Genomic DNA, 17539 nt, shown 5'->3' with positions numbered 1-17539 from the left:
CAAGAGGCAGTGGCATTTCTAAAAGAAGACAAAGCAGATGTCACGTTGTTAAAATCATTGTTATCTTTGAACAAGGTAAATAATCAATTTTTTTCACTTTGATATAATGGTTAATGGCTAAATAGTTGATGCCTACAGTAAAATTGGTAGCAAATCTGTGTATTTTCTGAATTTTAAGAATGCTGACAGTTCATGTATGATGTCATTTCGAGCTCACAGCTCTAATTTCCAAGACAGCTGAAAAACTTGATAAAGCTCCTAACTGCTGTTTCCCATTGCCCTTTTTCTCATCTGCTTCCACTTGAAGAGGATCTCGCTTTTCTAATCTACCTCCACAGAGGTCGGGTGGGCCTGACCTGAAAAATCCATCACCCAGTTTTTAACTATGGTTAAAAGACCTGGCTGCTCCATTGGCAAAGAGCAACTACTGCCTTCCAAGAAACCAATGAAAGTCTTCAACTACTTAAAATGCTCTCACTAAGGTTTGCCTTTTGATATCGAGCCTTCGGTCTATTTCCTTTTCACCCGCGCCACAAATTACATATCCCTGGCAGCCGAAAAACTTTAGCGACCAGTTGAGTTGAAAAACAAAGAGAGCAGAGTTAATCCAAAGATGAACTGTTTAAAGTTAACCCAAGAAGCAACCAGGTTGCTTTATCAAGGGACACACGAAAAATAGACTGAGAGGACAAACACTGGAAAAGAACAAACATCCCCTTTTTATTCATATGCAAAGTGAGTTTGCACTAAAGGAGAAATACGACCGGAATGGCAAAAAATTAACTAACTGGTCATGGCTAAACATAAAGACGTAAATGTGAATAGGTCCCTTCTTTTCTAACAACTGTCACTGCTTTTCATACTTTCAATGTATGTATTAAATTGGCTTGGTTTTCAGGCAGTGCAATGTGCAATTCATGTTTGTGCCATCACAGCAGTCATCTTGGACCAGACTGATCTCATGGTGATGATAGCTGTTTGCTCAGAAAACACCTTTATTGGTAAAAATGGCTTTTTTTTGTTTTTTTGTTTTTTGGAAAGTCTCCAGTAAGCTCTTTCTTTTATTTTCATTTTTCATACACCATTGTTCAAATATTTTTCAAAATCTGCAAAACTATTGCAGACTTTTGTTTTAAAAGGAGATTTTCGAAATTAGCATGTCAGGGTATTCAGAAGTGGTACAGTAAAGCACCAGAAGGTTGTACATTTTGTAATTGAAAATCTTTATCGAAGAACGGAGTATATTGCGAGAGTTATCGTTTTGGGGAGGATTTGATGGAGCCAAAACAATGATTTCTTTCACTATCACCATAATGAATATATGCAAAGGCTTGTTACCCAGCATCATTTGCAGCTCTGTGTATTCAGTTTGCATTTGATTGGTAAAGCTCATGGTGATAGCTAGGAGAACAGAAGGGCTGTTAGTAGAACAGTAAAACACTAGATTAAAGACGAGGAGAAAATTGTGATTAAAAGGGGTGATAAAAAAAAATTGAAGAGAGAAAATGATGGTGAAGAAAAGCATTATCCAGAATTACACAGTGGACTCCACAGGGTTACACTGCAGCACACCTCCAGCAGTGCAGGCAAGATTTGCTGCCAAATCATCATCCAGCATCTTCTCCTCCCACTCCCTCTGCTAACTGTTTAAGAACCTAATTAGAGCAATATTTAGCCTTGTTTGTTTTTGTCATAATTACATTTTGTAACACTGGTCAGCTAATAAAAATCAGACTACAGATCATTCCCTTGACGGAAAAAGAGAAAGATATGAAAAAATGCTAAAATAATGAGAAGAGACATAAAATGTGCGCAGTCACTTTCTCAAGGTCTCCAGTGCCTGCAAGCATTATTAGTAGAGCATTGCAAACCAGTATGTGTATTTTTTGACATTATGAGTTTGCATAAACTGGTACAAGATTTTCAATGTATGACAATGATGAGGGAATATATCACGCTTGCAAAGTAACCTGTTAATAACACAAATATTCATGAAAAAAACATCATAGCATGATTTAATTACTTTATTTAAAGGGACTGGTATTTTGAGTTTTCCATGTTCATAGCACAATTTATAGCACAGTCAAGTAACTTATTACTATTTATTCAGTAGTAATAAGAATGCTTTTGTGGGGAACTGGAACCAGTAATTTTTATTTTTATTTTTAAAGGAATATATTTTCACATAGAAATTGTGAAATTCTGATTGGGCAGTTGGAACAAATATTGTGCTGTGAGTGCTACCTGTTCAGTTCAACACAGCTTCTTATAAGGAATATATACGTGTCACATGAGCACTTGGTTCATCGGAGATGCGTTACTGTTTTCTAAATGAGGTGAAAACTAACGAGATGGACGATGGAGAGGGTCACAATCACATGCGTGTTTCAATGACACTCTAAAATCACAGTGCCACATAGTGGCTTGGCATGACAACTACAGTGGATTCAAGGTGTCTTCATGTTCTTCTCAAAATGTGAAACTTCCCCAAACAACATCTGAACATACTGAAAGTTTCCAGACAGAGGTCTCGTGTAAACGTAGCCTGAATCTTAGAAATGGAATGATGGAAGTTTGTGGAGCTGATGCTGGTAACCAGTGTATTCTTCACATAGGCAGGCCATGAAATACAAGACTCAAAAGAAACACTTAATGCGTACTTTAACAGCAGGAACAGGCTCATGTCTACTGGTGCCACTAATTACCAATAGCTACATGGCTTTTGGTAATTAGCCATGTAGCTAAGGCACTCATTAGCGACAGCAGTTGCAATAATTGTGAATGGCCGACTCATAAACCACTGCATGCTTTGTCTCTTCTAGACTACTTTAGTGACCACTTTAAATATAAACCACTTCACATGGTGTACTGAAAAGGCTTTCATTCTATGCCAAACCAATAACTTTTTATACAAGTTATTGCATTTTATTTTAGCCTGAAGAATCTCCTTAAGTTTTTTTTTTGCTTTAATGATTGTTTGTTTGGTCCAACAAAGTTTTTTTTTTTTTTTTTTAACTTGATGCCCGAATACAAAAACTGTTGAACAACTCTCAGGTCTGCATTGATTTATCCTGAGTTGAGTGTTTGACATACAGTAACTAAAGCCAGGTGCACTCACTGGCCTGACTGCAAAGTGGTTTAAGATTTTGCTTTAAATCAATATGAAAAGAGGCACCTCTGAAAATTAGTTTATAGGTTGAGGCTAAAGCGCATACACACTAATGCAGTAATTTTTCACCCTTTCTGTTTGGACAATTTTTGCCATATTTTCAAGCAGTTGAGCGAGTGTCAAAATACACAAAAGGCTTCCAAGCTTTTCCCTTAAAGAATGATGAATACTAGGAATGGTCAGGGGATTCACCAGTTCCTTCGACTTTGTTGCCTTTCTTTGCATTGGCAAGCTGCAACAATTTCTTTTAAATAATCAGAGAAATTCTTGTGTGGAACTGATCACCAAAGCAGATCGGGACTTTAAGTGAGACAGAAGGATCGCCACAGTGTAGAGTGCATTTGCTGAAGTCTTGACTAGATAAATTGGAGACTTAGTTCATTCTGAAGCAACACTCAGTCTCTAGAACCCTAAGGAGGGATTCAAGTCTGCCGAGACACCCTCTCCCATTTATTAAATGATTTTACTGGAGTTTCATAGATGTGTAAATGTCAGCTGACGTGCAGACCCTTTAAAGCTTGTCAGGGAGATTAATCATGAAAGTCTTTCCTTTTTCTGTGTATTGAAAGAGAGCAGTAGTGATGAATACACCTGTTGGAGCACAATGCCAAAAGTACACTTTTTATACATTTGCTCAAAAGCTGTCTCAGTTATCTTCAAAGTTGCCTATTCGGTGCCTTTTCAAGCAGAAACTTAAAGTATTGCGTTTGAAATTTACGTGATAAATCAACTCATATTGGTGTATGAAAAAGTAAAAAATCCAACAAATAAAACCTGCAAAAGTGTTGATTGCTTTTTTTTATTCTGCTCCCGAAAGTGAATAGTTGGAAAACGTCTTGACCAGCTTTCCTCTACTTGTGCAAGACACTGATAACCATCTCAAAGACAAAAGTGATGCACATCCAGCTTAAGATGCAATGACGAATACAGAGCTTTGGCTCTTTTTATACTGATTGCTTGCAGTGTGGCATTCAATGACCCACACTTTCTAGACGCATTGCACTTCCATCTGGCGCATAATATTAAAAATATTGCAGCCGTGTCATTTTTGTAATCCTTCTTCAAGAATTAAGGCTGATGCAACTGCTCCGACTGCGGAGTTCCTGTTAAATGCAACGTGAACATCTCACAAACAAATACACACATGCATGCACAAACAGCCTGTTCTCATTATACAGGCACTCACACAGCCACCAAGGACCAGTGGATTTACGGTGTGTGAACAACAGTTTTTTCTTTGTTATAAAAGACAGGGCTTAGGCAAACAGTATTTGGAGCCAACTCATCGTTATGCTGTACATTATCCTATTTGCTGGAACGTGTTTCTCTGTTTGCCAGTAAAACTGGCTAGAACTTTGCTCAAGCTCTCCAGCCGACCAGACAGTAACCGCCTCTGTTACTGAATGAGTTCAGCCTCAAGAATTTGTGGATGTTTCAAAATGGAGACAGTGCGGACAGACTAGTTGACTGTATCTGCAGTGAGTGTTTTCATTCTAAAAATACTAACCGTAAAGTGCTGATTTGTTGCACAACTACTGTCATGTCAAGAAATGAGGACACTTCAGTAAATACTCAGTTCTTGATTAAGATTGAGATTTTTGGAGTCTCTTGGGGGCCAGTGCAATGGGAATAGAGTTGATATTTGAACTATGCTGTCAAAAATAATCAGCGATTACTAGTTTTATGCCTTACAAAGTTCTTTTGTTTGTCTTGAGAATATGAAAGTGAATTAAAACAAAGGATAAAGATCAGTGGAGCTACTGTTTTTTTTTTTTTTTTTAAAAAACAAGGTTTTTGGGTGGTAGAAGAACACACATGGGATCTGAGCTCATATTGGACAGAAATCCAGAGGGAGCAGCAAAAGTGGAGTTAAGAAAACAGTAATCTGTCAGGTTTTACAAAGGAGTATGATGTAGGAGAAAACCCTGGATGAAACTCTCCTGCTTTACTGTTTGACATTTCATCATTTGCAAGGTCTTTAAGGCTTTCCTACAATTAATGGACAACTTATTTGTTTTCAATTGTCCATTATTTTGTGCTAAATATTGGCTGAACTTGCAGTAATTCTTTTCTTTAGTTGGCAGTAAAAAAAGAGAGCAGTGATATTTTCTTTTATTTCTGACAGAATGTGAAATACCACAAATGTGCTTTAGTTTATCTTTTAGTTCCTTTCTGGAATATTTTGGCAGAGTTAGCTCAACTCTATTGAGGTTGTGTTAGTGTTGCTGTTTTTCATTCAGTTGCACAACATGTAATATAATATATTGCTTTAGCAGCCACAAAGATTTAACAGAAGGTAAAACAAGGAGTAGTGAAAATGATAGCTTTAATTCATTAACAGCAAGTGTGTTAGTTAAACATGTGTCAGCATAAAAAGAAAAAAAAAAAGGTGCTTGTGTGGTAAATTATTCCGTCTGAGATTTACATTTAGGAAAAAACTGTAATTAGTTACGAAAGTCAAAAATTCTTTCAGATGACCGATTTAAAGTATTTTCTGTGTTGATTTTCCACCCTCGTTCTCCTTCTCACTGATAAGAGCCAGTGATCCTGGTGGCTCACACAAATGAGACAAAGCCGTCCAACCTACTCCTTTGCCCTTTGTGTTTTCCGTTAAATCAAGCAATAAATGGCCTTTGACTTTGAAAAAGTTTGTGGCTTTTGCCAAACTTTGCAAACTCCCTGGTCAGAATGGGCAGTTATGTAGCTGTTTATACCTCTAACAGTAAAGTTAACTCTCCTTAAAATTTTCTACCAGTGAAGCAAAAACTGTCTTGGATTAGTTTGCCACAGTCTATCGTGCAGCAGGGTTTGAGTAAACTAAAGCAGAATTCTGTAAGCATAATTTGTAGGGTTGTAACAGTAAAGCTTTGCAAATGGTACATATGTACTTACCCATTACATTACAGACGCCACCCATGGGCGCATGCAGCATCTTAGACCGAGATGCTGCACAAATATACCTTTTATAAATAATAGTCTACACCATCTGTAATTAAATAATCCAAACACATGGTGAATAAACTTCCACAATCCCTCAATTAAGCGCCACCTTGTGGTGTGTGACTAGATTAGTAGCAATTGTAAAGCAATCATTTTTTGTCTATTTTATTACCTACATACCTTATATTTTACATAAAGACAAAAAAAAGAAATCACTCCTTATATATCTTTTTATTTTCTACTATATTTATAGAATAGACACTTTTTAATCAAAACTTTAATAACCAACAGGCGAATTAAAGACATGCATTAAAGATAGACAAATTATTCCCTGCCATAAATAGCCAACTCTATTACAGCATATGCTAAAAGACAGATGGTGTGTTTGCCTGACTCTGTTTTTAAGAGGGCTGTTTTTTTTGTTATAAAAGAAAAAAAAATATGCACACAATTTCTTTTCATTCTCTGTTATCTGAAAACCCATGTTCGTCCTTAGCTATTGAATTATGTGTAAGGATATACTGTAACAACCACAAACTCTTATGCTATTTACCAGTTATGTAAATAAACAAATGACTAAGCCAAATTCTAAACAGACATTAAACCTGTACCTGTCCAGATGCAGGAAAACCTACAAATAGAAAATGTACAGTTTCTATGTGAAAATAAATTTTCCTTAGAAGAAAGAAAATTTTCTGGATCCCCACAAAAACATGAACAACCTTCAAAATCATTGCTGTTTTCAGCATAATAAATTCAGTTATTAATCCTACATAATGGGATTCCTAAAAGCCTTGTGTGGAAACAAAGCCAATAGGTATGACCATTTTTACACGATGGAGATGAGTGCTATGGTGGTATTAGAAATTGTTTTTAGTTGAAATCCCCTTTCCAAGATGGTCTCAGGAAAGACATTATTGGATGCCTTAAACCCAAGCATTTGCACTACACCCATCCACCAGCTCAACACCTACAAAATCTGGCAGCACTGGCACTCTTTATATCACTTTCTATAGAAGTGTTGGCAGCACTCACACCACTCTCTCCAGGTTATCAAATAAAAAGAAACATTTTCTGTCTGTGCTTGAAAATCTTAGGAATTGTGAAAATGAAGCTATGGTGGAGGAAACAGGAAACACATGGAGCCTACTGATGAAATAAAGCCAGGGTTGAAGGAGGTTTTCCGGTGGATCATCTTGCTCATTCATTTGGAGAGGAAAATCTGTATTTGGGGCTTCCATGTGGCTTTTGTATCGGGAAAATTGGTAGAGTTTATCCTGTAAAGTCCTGTTTTAATAATCTAAATTACCAACACAAACAGCAGAAAGAAAACATATTAAATGAAAATGTACTTAAACTTGTGCAGATCCAGCTTCTAAAACCTCTCCACCCTGAGAGGGAGCTTTATTGAGAAGTATACCAACACAGTATTTAAACTTCAAGTAATGGGTTCAGTATTCACACACACAGAACAAATAGGTGCTTTGACTCTATATGTCATCGGTGAGGGATAGCTCATAGTATAGTGTCTCGGCATTATTGTGACCTCAGGCGGCTGGTCTTGGCTGAGCTGCTGGTTTTATGGCACCCGTAATGAGGATCCTGTCTTCTCTTTCCGTCTTTGATTCAAACAGATTGTCACTGTAGGTGGACAGTTCCAGATTCTCTGTGAGGAAATATCACCGTCTAGCATTAGATCATCTTTTCCCTATTTGAGCCAGCACCATAAGCTTTATATTCTTTCATTGTACTAAAGCAGACCAATTTTTTCCCCGTTTTCCCAAGCAAATAGACATCTATTACATCTAGACATACTTAATACCAGGTGCAACCTACAAACGGTTTTCCAACTCTATGTCCTTTGCTATTGCTTTTATTTTTGTGATTTACCTGATCGTGACCCCATAGCTCTGGCCTGTGCCTAGAAAACAGAATACAGTTAAATTGTCAGGAATTGTTGAGGATTAGATTTATTTAAGCAGGACCAAAGTGAACAGAATAATTTTTTACTTTCTGAATATATATCTTACATCTTGAGGAATGCATTGTGCAATTTAATGCAGTGATAGTTTAGCGTGATGTATACGTAACTGAAACCAGATATGTACAGTAACTATAGAAACAGAGTCTGATAGTGTTTTTTTTCCACACTGTCTGACATTAAATTAGGAAGAGAACTGAGGACCTTCACATCTACTTTATCTTTGGGTAAAACACTGAGATGTCTTGAATGTTAAGGTTACAAAGCTAAGAATAATAACCTAATTATAAAGCACATAGGTGGAGGCATCATTTTGTGAAGTTGCTTTGCTGAAGGAGAATAAGATACTCTTCACAAACTAAATAGCATCATGAGGAAACATTATGAGGACACTCTACTACAGCAAACGAGACAACAGGCTAAGAAGTAAAAGCTTTGGCACAAAGTGGTCTTCCAAATGGATAATAATCTCAAGAGTACTGTTGAGTTGATTAGAAAGTAGCTATAGGATAACATTGTTTTGTAATAGGCTTCACAAGTTTGTGCCAAAAAAAACTATTTCTAGTCCTGCTAGTGCGATGCTCAGCAGAACTGGGGCAGCATAGGGGGTTGTCCAGTTAGTCTGCCACTTTCCGAAACCTCACAAACCCCCCTGAACCTCTAGATGATGTATTGTAGCTTATATACCCACTCTACCAAAGAGGGAAGTCATAGGTATATGAAAAGTAGTGCATGTGCCTTGTAGTTACTTTATAGGAAACGGGTAAGTAACTGTAACCCGAGTTACATTTTAAGATTATTAAAAAACCCAAATCAACGTCACTCCAAGTGAAAAACTAGGTTCCAGGTTCGTCTACTGGAGGTAGTGGCAAATTGCAAAACACATACAACTGGAGAGTGCAAAATCAATGAAGTGTATTTATATTTACAATATATACAAATTGTTTCACAGCTTTAAAGTCCAGTTCCTTAAACCAAGGAAGTCTCTGTCGGTGACGAAAGGGAAAAAACAAAAATAGTCATTTAGTTCCAGCTGTGAAGTGGTTGGTTGAATTTTCCTTCCGGTTTGGAGATGTTTCCTCAGATTATGGGTGACTTTCTGAATCCGCTATGGTTAGCTCGCCAGTCCGGTCAGTGTACAAAACCAGACAATTCTTAATGTGTCCCAGATCCTTCAGCTACTCCGAGCGGGGGTGGGGTCTGGAACACACCTGGCCTGCGCAAACAGGCCCGACAATCAATGTACATGTACATGCATTTCTTAATAACCGAATCTGAGCCTACATAATTACATGCAATTTCAATCCAAATGTGTTTTTATGTAGGTGTGTAATCACAGGCTGGGAGGCTAGCGCTAGCATTCTAGCTCCCGAGCAACACTTACCAGTTCCTCTTTTGACAAACAAAGATCGTTTCAGCGTTCAGATGAGCGACCATATGTCTGTAATTTAACAGAGGTATACAATTGATGTATAATCGACATTCAAAAGCAAAACCGCTTTGGGAACAACACCCAAGCCTACCTGCACGTCAAAGTCCCACAGCGTCTGCTACCCAAGGTGCGATTTAGCAGCAATATAAGCAGTGGCTGTCAATTTAGGACTGACGTGCAGCTGTCACATGACGTTAAACCCTCGCGAGAACAACCTTGCTCTCGCCCGGTTAGTGTCGAAAAAGTAAAACAAAGGAGGATTTTTAAATTAGATCTTTAAATAAAACAAAATAAAATTAGATTTAACAAAATAGAAAATAAAATAACTAAACTACATCTAATATAGAAAAATTATCCTGGTTACATCCTCCCCTCTTTAATTCCTGCACGTCCCGTTGCATGGTTACTTGAATTAATTTTTCTGAATATTTACATTAGAAACTTGACTGAGAGCCTCAGTGTACACATTTGCCAAACTATGCAATAGAGTCTGAACTACTGAAATGAGTGGCTTACCCAACACAGGATATGTTAGACGACTAGGAGGTTGACGCTGTCTATCTGATCGCCTGGGCAATATTTCAGCCTCAACTGAGTTATAGGGTGAGCTGACATTTGCAGGACCTGTGGATGACTCAGATTGAACGACCAGATGATCCTCAGCGTCAGGTTCTTGAACCTCAGGTAAGTGTTCGTCAGGTACTTCTCCCTCCATGTGTACTTTCACAGGCTCAGCTACATGTGGTTCAGAAAGTTCCTCTGTCTCAATCTGTTCCACAGGTAGCTTGTCTTCATGGTGAGACAGTGATGAATCAGTTGTTAAACAGGATTCTTCATTTTCAGATGGACTAGCAGTCTCAAGGTCTGTGCTCTGAATTAGAGGTACAGGATGCTCTGGTGTTTCAGCATCACTTTGAGCCAAAGGTGAAATAGGCTGCAAAGTAATGGATTCCGGTGATGACTTGAATTTTCTCACCTTCACACTGAATCTGGTTGGGAATGGGATGAAAACTTCTGGCACATATGGCTCAGCATCCTCATCCTCCTGCATCGCATCAGGAACATCTGGATGGCAACCATCCTGGCTGCGAGTCTTTCGTTGTGAGACAGGCATGGAGATGGAAGGGTCTTCTGTGGAGCAAACTGGCAGGAAACCACAAGGAAGCAACAGGTCTCTATGTAAAGTACGAGTTGGTCCCTCTTTGTGTTCAGGTTGTACAGTGTAAACTGGTACATTTTCAGCTCTGTCAACAACTTCGTACACCCCTGGTTCCCATCTATCTGCCAGCTTGTGCTTACCCCTCAGACGGATGTTGCGAACCAGTACTCGATCTCCTATCTCCAAACTGCATGGTGTAATTTTCTGATCAAAACGGGTCTTGTTCTTTGCAGCTGATTTGAGGGCATTCTCAGAAGCTAGTTTGTAGCTTTCTTTCAGGCTGGATTGCAGATTCTTAACATACTCTGAATGAGAGATGGATGATTGTTCTCTGACGGGTAAACCAAAAGCCAAATCCACAGGAAGACGAGGACAACGACCAAACATGAGTTCATAAGGTGTGAACCCTGTTACCTCATTTCTTGTACAGTTATATGCATGTACTAAAGGTTTGACATACTCTCGCCATTTTGACTTTTGTTTCATTTCCAGGGTTCCAAGCATATTGAGCAGAGTGCGGTTGAAGCGCTCGACTGGATTCCCTCGTGGGTGGTACGGGGTAGTTCGGCTTTTCTTCATGCCTACAACTTCACAGAGCTCTTTAATGAGCTTGGACTCGAAATCTGTACCCTGATCTGAATGTATACGCTCTGGAATTCCATAATAAACCATAAATTCATTCCAGAGGTACTTTGCAACCGTCTTTGCCTTCTGGTTGGGGGTAGGAATGGCAACTGCAAATTTGGTAAAATGATCAGTGAGAACAAGAATGTCCTTAGTATTACTGCTGTCAGGTTCAATGGTTAAAAAGTCCATACATAGCAGTTCAAGTGGTCGGCTTGTCTGAATATTTATTAATGGAGCTGCTCTTTCTATTTGAGCTTTACGCCTTATGCAACGACCACAGGTTTTGACAAAAGTCTCCACCTCTAGTGTCATTTTGGGCCAAAAGAAGCGTTGGCGCACCAGATCAATTGTTCTTTCGATGCCCATATGCCCCATATCATGGTGCAAGCTCTTTAAAACAGCTGGTCGTAACTTGGGCGGTAGGATTAGCTGGTAGATAAGTTTATCTCCATCATGTCTTCTCCGATATAAGATTCCATCCACCAACTCTAACCTGTTCCACTCTCTCAGGAGCAAAGGAAGGTCAGGTAGCTCCTCTCGAACCGATGGAAGGACCTTCTCACCAGTCTCCAGCTGGTGAATGACCTCACGAATAGCAGGGTCAGCTTGTTGCTCTTCTTGGAGATCGACCTGAGATAGAGAGGGGATTAGAGGCAAGCCATGCAACTCTTCATTGCTGAACCCATCAGGGATGGAGTTAACAGAAACAGATAGAGACTCAACCAGTGCGACAGATCGACTAAGTTCAGTTTGGTTCTGGGTTCGGATTATACAACTCTGACAGATGGCATCCACAATTTCAGGGGAAATGTGATGCGTTTTCTCACCATTACCCAACTGACTGGTCAGATGTTGAATGAGCTCCCTCTCTCCGCAGTGCTGATCACTAGAAGTATCTTCATGTGAGCGTCGGGACAGAGCATCAGCATCAAAATTCTGTTTTCCAGCACGGTACTGCAGTTTGAATGAGTAGGTGGACAGTGCTGCTAACCACCGGTGACCTGTAGCATCCAGCTTGGCTGAAGAAAGAACATAAGTGAGAGGGTTGCTATCTGTGACAACTGTAAAGTTAGTCCCATAGAGGTAATCATGAAACTTCTCAGTAACACTCCACTTCAGGGCCAAAAACTCCAGTTTATGAGCAGGATATTTTGACTCACTGACAGACAGGCCTCGACTAGCATAAGCAATAACACGCAGCTTGCCCTCCTGCTCTTGGTACAATACTGCTCCCAACCCATTTGTACTGGCATCAGTATGTAAAATGTATGGCAGCTGTGGATTTGCAAACCCAAGAACAGGTGCTGTAGTCAATTTGGAAATGACTGTTTCAAAGGCAATCTGCTGATGGCTAGTCCATTTATCTCCAAAGGATTGCTTTGGATCCGAGTACTTTCCTTCTGGTTTCTTCAGTTTTGCAGGGCTGCGGGCAGGAGGATAACCACGGGTTAACTCATTAAGTGGTTTGACAATAGCAGCATAGTCTTTAATAAATCTTCGGTAATATCCAGCAAAACCCAGAAAAGATCGCAACTCTTTAAGGTTGCGGGGGACTGGCCAGGATTTTAAAGAATCAATCTTTTCTGGATCAGTTTCAACTCCTTTTTCAGAGACAATGTGTCCCAAATAACGTACAGAAGACTGAAAGAACTTACATTTCTCTGGAGAGAGCTTTAGTCCAAACTGCTTCAACCGGGAGAGCACACGCAGCAGCCGTTCCTCATGTTCTTCCAGAGTGGCAGAAAAGATGATGATGTCATCGAGGAAGACAAGGACTTCTTTAAGATGCAGATCTCCCATGCATCTCTCCATTAGCCGCTGAAACGTGCTAGGTGCATTTGTAATTCCTTGCGGCATCCTGTTCCACTCCCAAAATCCAAGGGGAGTTACAAAAGCTGTTTTAGCCTTATCTTCTTCTGCCATCTCTATTTGATAATAGCCAGATTTTAAATCCAACACAGTAAACCATTTGGACCCTGTCAAAGCACAAAAAGATTCTTCCAAATTAGGAAGGGCATATGCATCTTTGATAGTTTGAAGATTCAGTTTCCTGTAATCTATGCATAGCCGGACGGAACCATTACGTTTCCGAACAACAACTATTGGAGAGGAAAATGGTGATTTAGACTCTCTTATGATGCCAGCTTCGAGCAGGTCTTTAAGATGTTCACGGACTGCCTCCAGATCTTGGGGATGGATTGGCCTTGCTCTGTGCTTAAAAGGCGTTTCATCACTAAGTTTAATGCTATGTTTAACTGCATCTGTACAACCAAAATCCATATCATGATGAGAGAATACTTCAGGCATGCTGTTCATTTTGTTGATAATATGCTCCTTCCACTCAGGTGGAATGGGAGAGTCTCCAAAGTTAAACTCCAAAGTGGTTTGTTGTGAGGTTTGAGATGCAATTTGTTGTGACAAAACAGTAGGTGCTGACCCAATGTCTGCAATAATGGTTAATGGTGATATGAACACCTCCTGCTCTGATTCATTCTTCATGATCACTGGGACTTTATATGGTGGATGCTGTGGCAGTGTAATTAGACAACTCTGAACACATAAACCCCCTGGTAAAGGTGAGCTAGGGTGTTCAACAATGGCCCACTTATCGGCAGATGGAGAGGTGTTTTTAACAGAACCCTCCAAGACAATGGTTTGTCCAGGTGAAATAAGGACTGGAGTGGTGCTTAACAGCCTGACAGTCCCTGCATTTCCTGATTGATTTTGTTGGTGCCTTAACTGTAGCAGTTTCAGGACCGCTCGATATCCTTGGGCCATGGGTTGAAATTGTACATGGTTACTGCTAAGATGTTGTTCATACAGTGGCTCCAGTGTGTTCATGCCAATAAGTACATTAGATGGCCTGTCAGGACTAGTATCTGGGACCACAAGAGCAAGAGTTGGTACCTCTGTGTTTACTCCTATGAAGTCTTCAGGGAATGTGATGACCAGCTCCACATACCCCAGATACGGAACAGACTGTCCAGCAGCACCTTCAACCTGTAACAAATTATCCAGAGGCAGTACAGGTTGGTTGCTTAGCTTATCTTTATAGAAAGAAACTGGGATCGTTGTCACCTGTGAACCAGTGTCTAAAAGGCAGTTACACACATGACCAGAAATGTCAACAACAGCAGCACACTTTGATCTAATCAAACCTTTGGGTAGCTGAGTGGGTAGTTTATTAGCTTGGGCTTGCAGTTTTGTACATTTAACAGTCTTTTCTTTAATAAGGGGACTGGTTTGGCTGGGACTGGTTCCGGTTTGTCCCGCAACAGGAACCATGCCTAGTTTAACTTCTTCTGAAAGACGTTCTGCTGTCGCTGAGCAAACTGTTTCCTTTTTCTGGCAACAAGAGCAGGGTTTGGTTCATTATTACATTGTGGCTTAATATGACCATTTTCACCACACCTGAAACAATAACCAGGTTTAACATGGACTGGTGGGGACTGTTTGGATGTCACTGTATTGCCCCCTTTTTCACCCTGCTTACTGTATGTTACCTTAAGTTGTGATGTAGTCCTGGGCTGGGTGGTTGTGGATGTTAGCTTAGCCAGCTGCCGCTGTACATCTGCCAGTTGTTCTGCCAACTGCTGAGTCAATTTGGTTAAAGCAGCAACTGCTCCACCATCACCTGCGTCAACAGAAACCAATTGTGCATGATTGACTACTTTTTGTTTGTTGGACCCCAAATATTGTCTCATCCGGGAAGTTTTAGCTGCCTCCCTGTCCTCTTCAGTACGTAGAAGTAGTAGTAGTTCAGAGAAACTGGGTGGGACCAATTTCTTTTGTTTTAATTGGAGTTCAGCAATCAAAGTATTGTCCCAACAACCCCTACAGAACTGGCTTATGAGATGCCGGTTTACATCCTTGGCTAACACACCACCTCGTTTCAGGGCTAAGTTTAATGCTACCTGCAGCCGCTGGAGGTATGAAGATGGCTTCTCCCCTGCATCTTGGAAAGTGTCCATGAATTTTGCAAAGAGTTCTTCTCCATCTTGCACTGTGCCATAAGCCGAATCCAATATGTTCAGATATACAGTAGGTGGAGTATCTGAACTTAGATGCTTCAGCATATCAGCGGCTGGGGGAAGTAAACTCTCCACGATCCTCCTTGATCGTTGCAGCTCAGAAACTGATGAGTCTTTTAGTAGCAGATCCACTCCTGAATGCCAGGTCTCGTAGTCTGCTTCATGTGCTGGTCTAGGCAGCCGTCCAGAAAACACTCGGAGCCTTTGTAGATGGTAAGCACTTTCCTCAGTTTTCATAATGTGTTCCACCACGTAGCGCTGGACTTCGGGTGGTTGGATGTCATCCTCATGAAGAGAAGGTCTCCGTCGTGAGGTAGGTTGCTGCTCAAGTCTCTGTCTGGAAACTGTAGGATCAGGGGCGGTTGACAACGTTGGCTCTTCCTTCATTGTTGGATCTGCAGATGCTGCCATAACCTCAGACTTCTCATCAGGATCCTCCATCTTAGCAGCTGAGTGAAGTTCAGCAACTGATTGTCCAATCTGAGTCATCGTGGATTTTAACACCTCCGCAAAATCCATGCCAGAGAGCTTTGCAAGTTTCTGTAACTCAAATAAATAAGAATGAGTTTTACTCTGTGAAACATGTTCTGCATATACAACAGCTAATTCAGAGATGAAAAATGTGTCTGACTTTTCAGATGATTTGAATGAATATGGTAAAATGGAACGCAATTCAGCTACTGCTGTACCACTGCTAAATTCAACCACAAGCTGGCCCTCAAACTCAGAATCAGCTTCAGAAATGATTTCAGTCTTTGTTATCTTACCATATTGTTTCAAAAAGTCAAATACTTCCTCTTTACTATCTTCATCTGAAATGCCTTCAACCAAAACAGAGTTGGGAATTTTTATGTCGAGTTTTTGAAATTCATCCATATTGTTGATGACAGAAAAAAAAGAGAGAAAAATAAATAAATTTGTGTTTTACAAAATGCCAACAACCTCCTGGCTAGCTCGCCAAGCTATGTAACCCGAGTTACATTTTAAGATTATTAAAAAACCCAAATCAACGTCACTCCAAGTGAAAAACTAGGTTCCAGGTTCGTCTACTGGAGGTAGTGGCAAATTGCAAAACACATACAACTGGAGAGTGCAAAATCAATGAAGTGTATTTATATTTACAATATATACAAATTGTTTCACAGCTTTAAAGTCCAGTTCCTTAAACCAAGGAAGTCTCTGTCGGTGACGAAAGGGAAAAAACAAAAATAGTCATTTAGTTCCAGCTGTGAAGTGGTTGGTTGAATTTTCCTTCCGGTTTGGAGATGTTTCCTCAGATTATGGGTGACTTTCTGAATCCGCTATGGTTAGCTCGCCAGTCCGGTCAGTGTACAAAACCAGACAATTCTTAATGTGTCCCAGATCCTTCAGCTACTCCGAGCGGGGGTGGGGTCTGGAACACACCTGGCCTGCGCAAACAGGCCCGACAATCAATGTACATGTACATGCATTTCTTAATAACCGAATCTGAGCCTACATAATTACATGCAATTTCAATCCAAATGTGTTTTTATGTAGGTGTGTAATCACAGGCTGGGAGGCTAGCGCTAGCATTCTAGCTCCCGAGCAACACTTACCAGTTCCTCTTTTGACAAACAAAGATCGTTTCAGCGTTCAGATGAGCGACCATATGTCTGTAATTTAACAGAGGTATACAATTGATGTATAATCGACATTCAAAAGCAAAACCGCTTTGGGAACAACACCCAAGCCTACCTGCACGTCAAAGTCCCACAGCGTCTGCTACCCAAGGTGCGATTTAGCAGCAATATAAGCAGTGGCTGTCAATTTAGGACTGACGTGCAGCTGTCACATGACGTTAAACCCTCGCGAGAACAACCTTGCTCTCGCCCGGTTAGTGTCGAAAAAGTAAAACAAAGGAGGATTTTTAAATTAGATCTTTAAATAAAACAAAATAAAATTAGATTTAACAAAATAGAAAATAAAATAACTAAACTACATCTAATATAGAAAAATTATCCTGGTTACATAACGCATAATTCTGTTATGGTACCATGAGATCCTTGTAGGAACTGTCTTGTGTACTACAGGTGCACTCTGAGTTCTCAGTAATAGAGATAATACACCCTGAACTCTGCAGGCGCCACAGAGGTGCAATAAACTGACTTGCTTTATGAGTACTAACTTCATATGGCAACATAAAGGAGGCACATCAATCTTTACAAACAGAGCTTGAAGG

General features: G+C 40.0%; 1 protein-coding gene and 3 long non-coding RNA genes across 4 annotated transcripts; 1 reads left to right on the top strand and 3 right to left on the bottom strand.

The window, feature by feature from the left end:
* Positions 1 to 8985: 8985 nt before the first annotated feature.
* On the bottom strand, positions 8986 to 9690 carry LOC106912141 (uncharacterized). The gene is made up of 2 exons (XR_001416827.2): positions 9475 to 9690; positions 8986 to 9306 (listed from the first exon to the last, which is right to left on the bottom strand). It is a non-coding gene; the product is annotated as an uncharacterized LOC106912141 (long non-coding RNA).
* Positions 9691 to 10635: 945 nt separating this feature from the next.
* LOC148155085 (uncharacterized) lies at positions 10636 to 12938 on the top strand. The gene is made up of 2 exons (XR_015765717.1): positions 10636 to 11079; positions 11174 to 12938. It is a non-coding gene; the product is annotated as an uncharacterized LOC148155085 (long non-coding RNA).
* A 1977-nt stretch (positions 12939 to 14915) lies between these two features.
* Positions 14916 to 15974, bottom strand: LOC148155084 (paraneoplastic antigen Ma1 homolog). The gene is made up of 2 exons (XM_088014025.1): positions 15031 to 15974; positions 14916 to 14942 (listed from the first exon to the last, which is right to left on the bottom strand). Exons 1-2 carry the CDS (start codon positions 15856 to 15858, stop codon positions 14916 to 14918), a joined length of 855 nt encoding a protein of 284 aa, XP_087870151.1. The 5' UTR covers positions 15859 to 15974.
* A 453-nt stretch (positions 15975 to 16427) lies between these two features.
* On the bottom strand, positions 16428 to 17132 carry LOC106919547 (uncharacterized). The gene is made up of 2 exons (XR_001418649.2): positions 16917 to 17132; positions 16428 to 16748 (listed from the first exon to the last, which is right to left on the bottom strand). It is a non-coding gene; the product is annotated as an uncharacterized LOC106919547 (long non-coding RNA).
* Between the last annotated feature and the right edge of the window lie 407 nt (positions 17133 to 17539).

The sequence above is a fragment of the Poecilia mexicana genome, unplaced genomic scaffold (genome assembly GCF_051168715.1).
Source record: "Poecilia mexicana isolate PSO_F unplaced genomic scaffold, ASM5116871v1 scaffold_16, whole genome shotgun sequence".
Lineage (NCBI taxonomy): Eukaryota > Metazoa > Chordata > Actinopteri > Cyprinodontiformes > Poeciliidae > Poecilia > Poecilia mexicana.
Note: the sequence above shows the minus strand (reverse complement) of the source record. Positions and strands in the feature narration are given on the sequence as shown.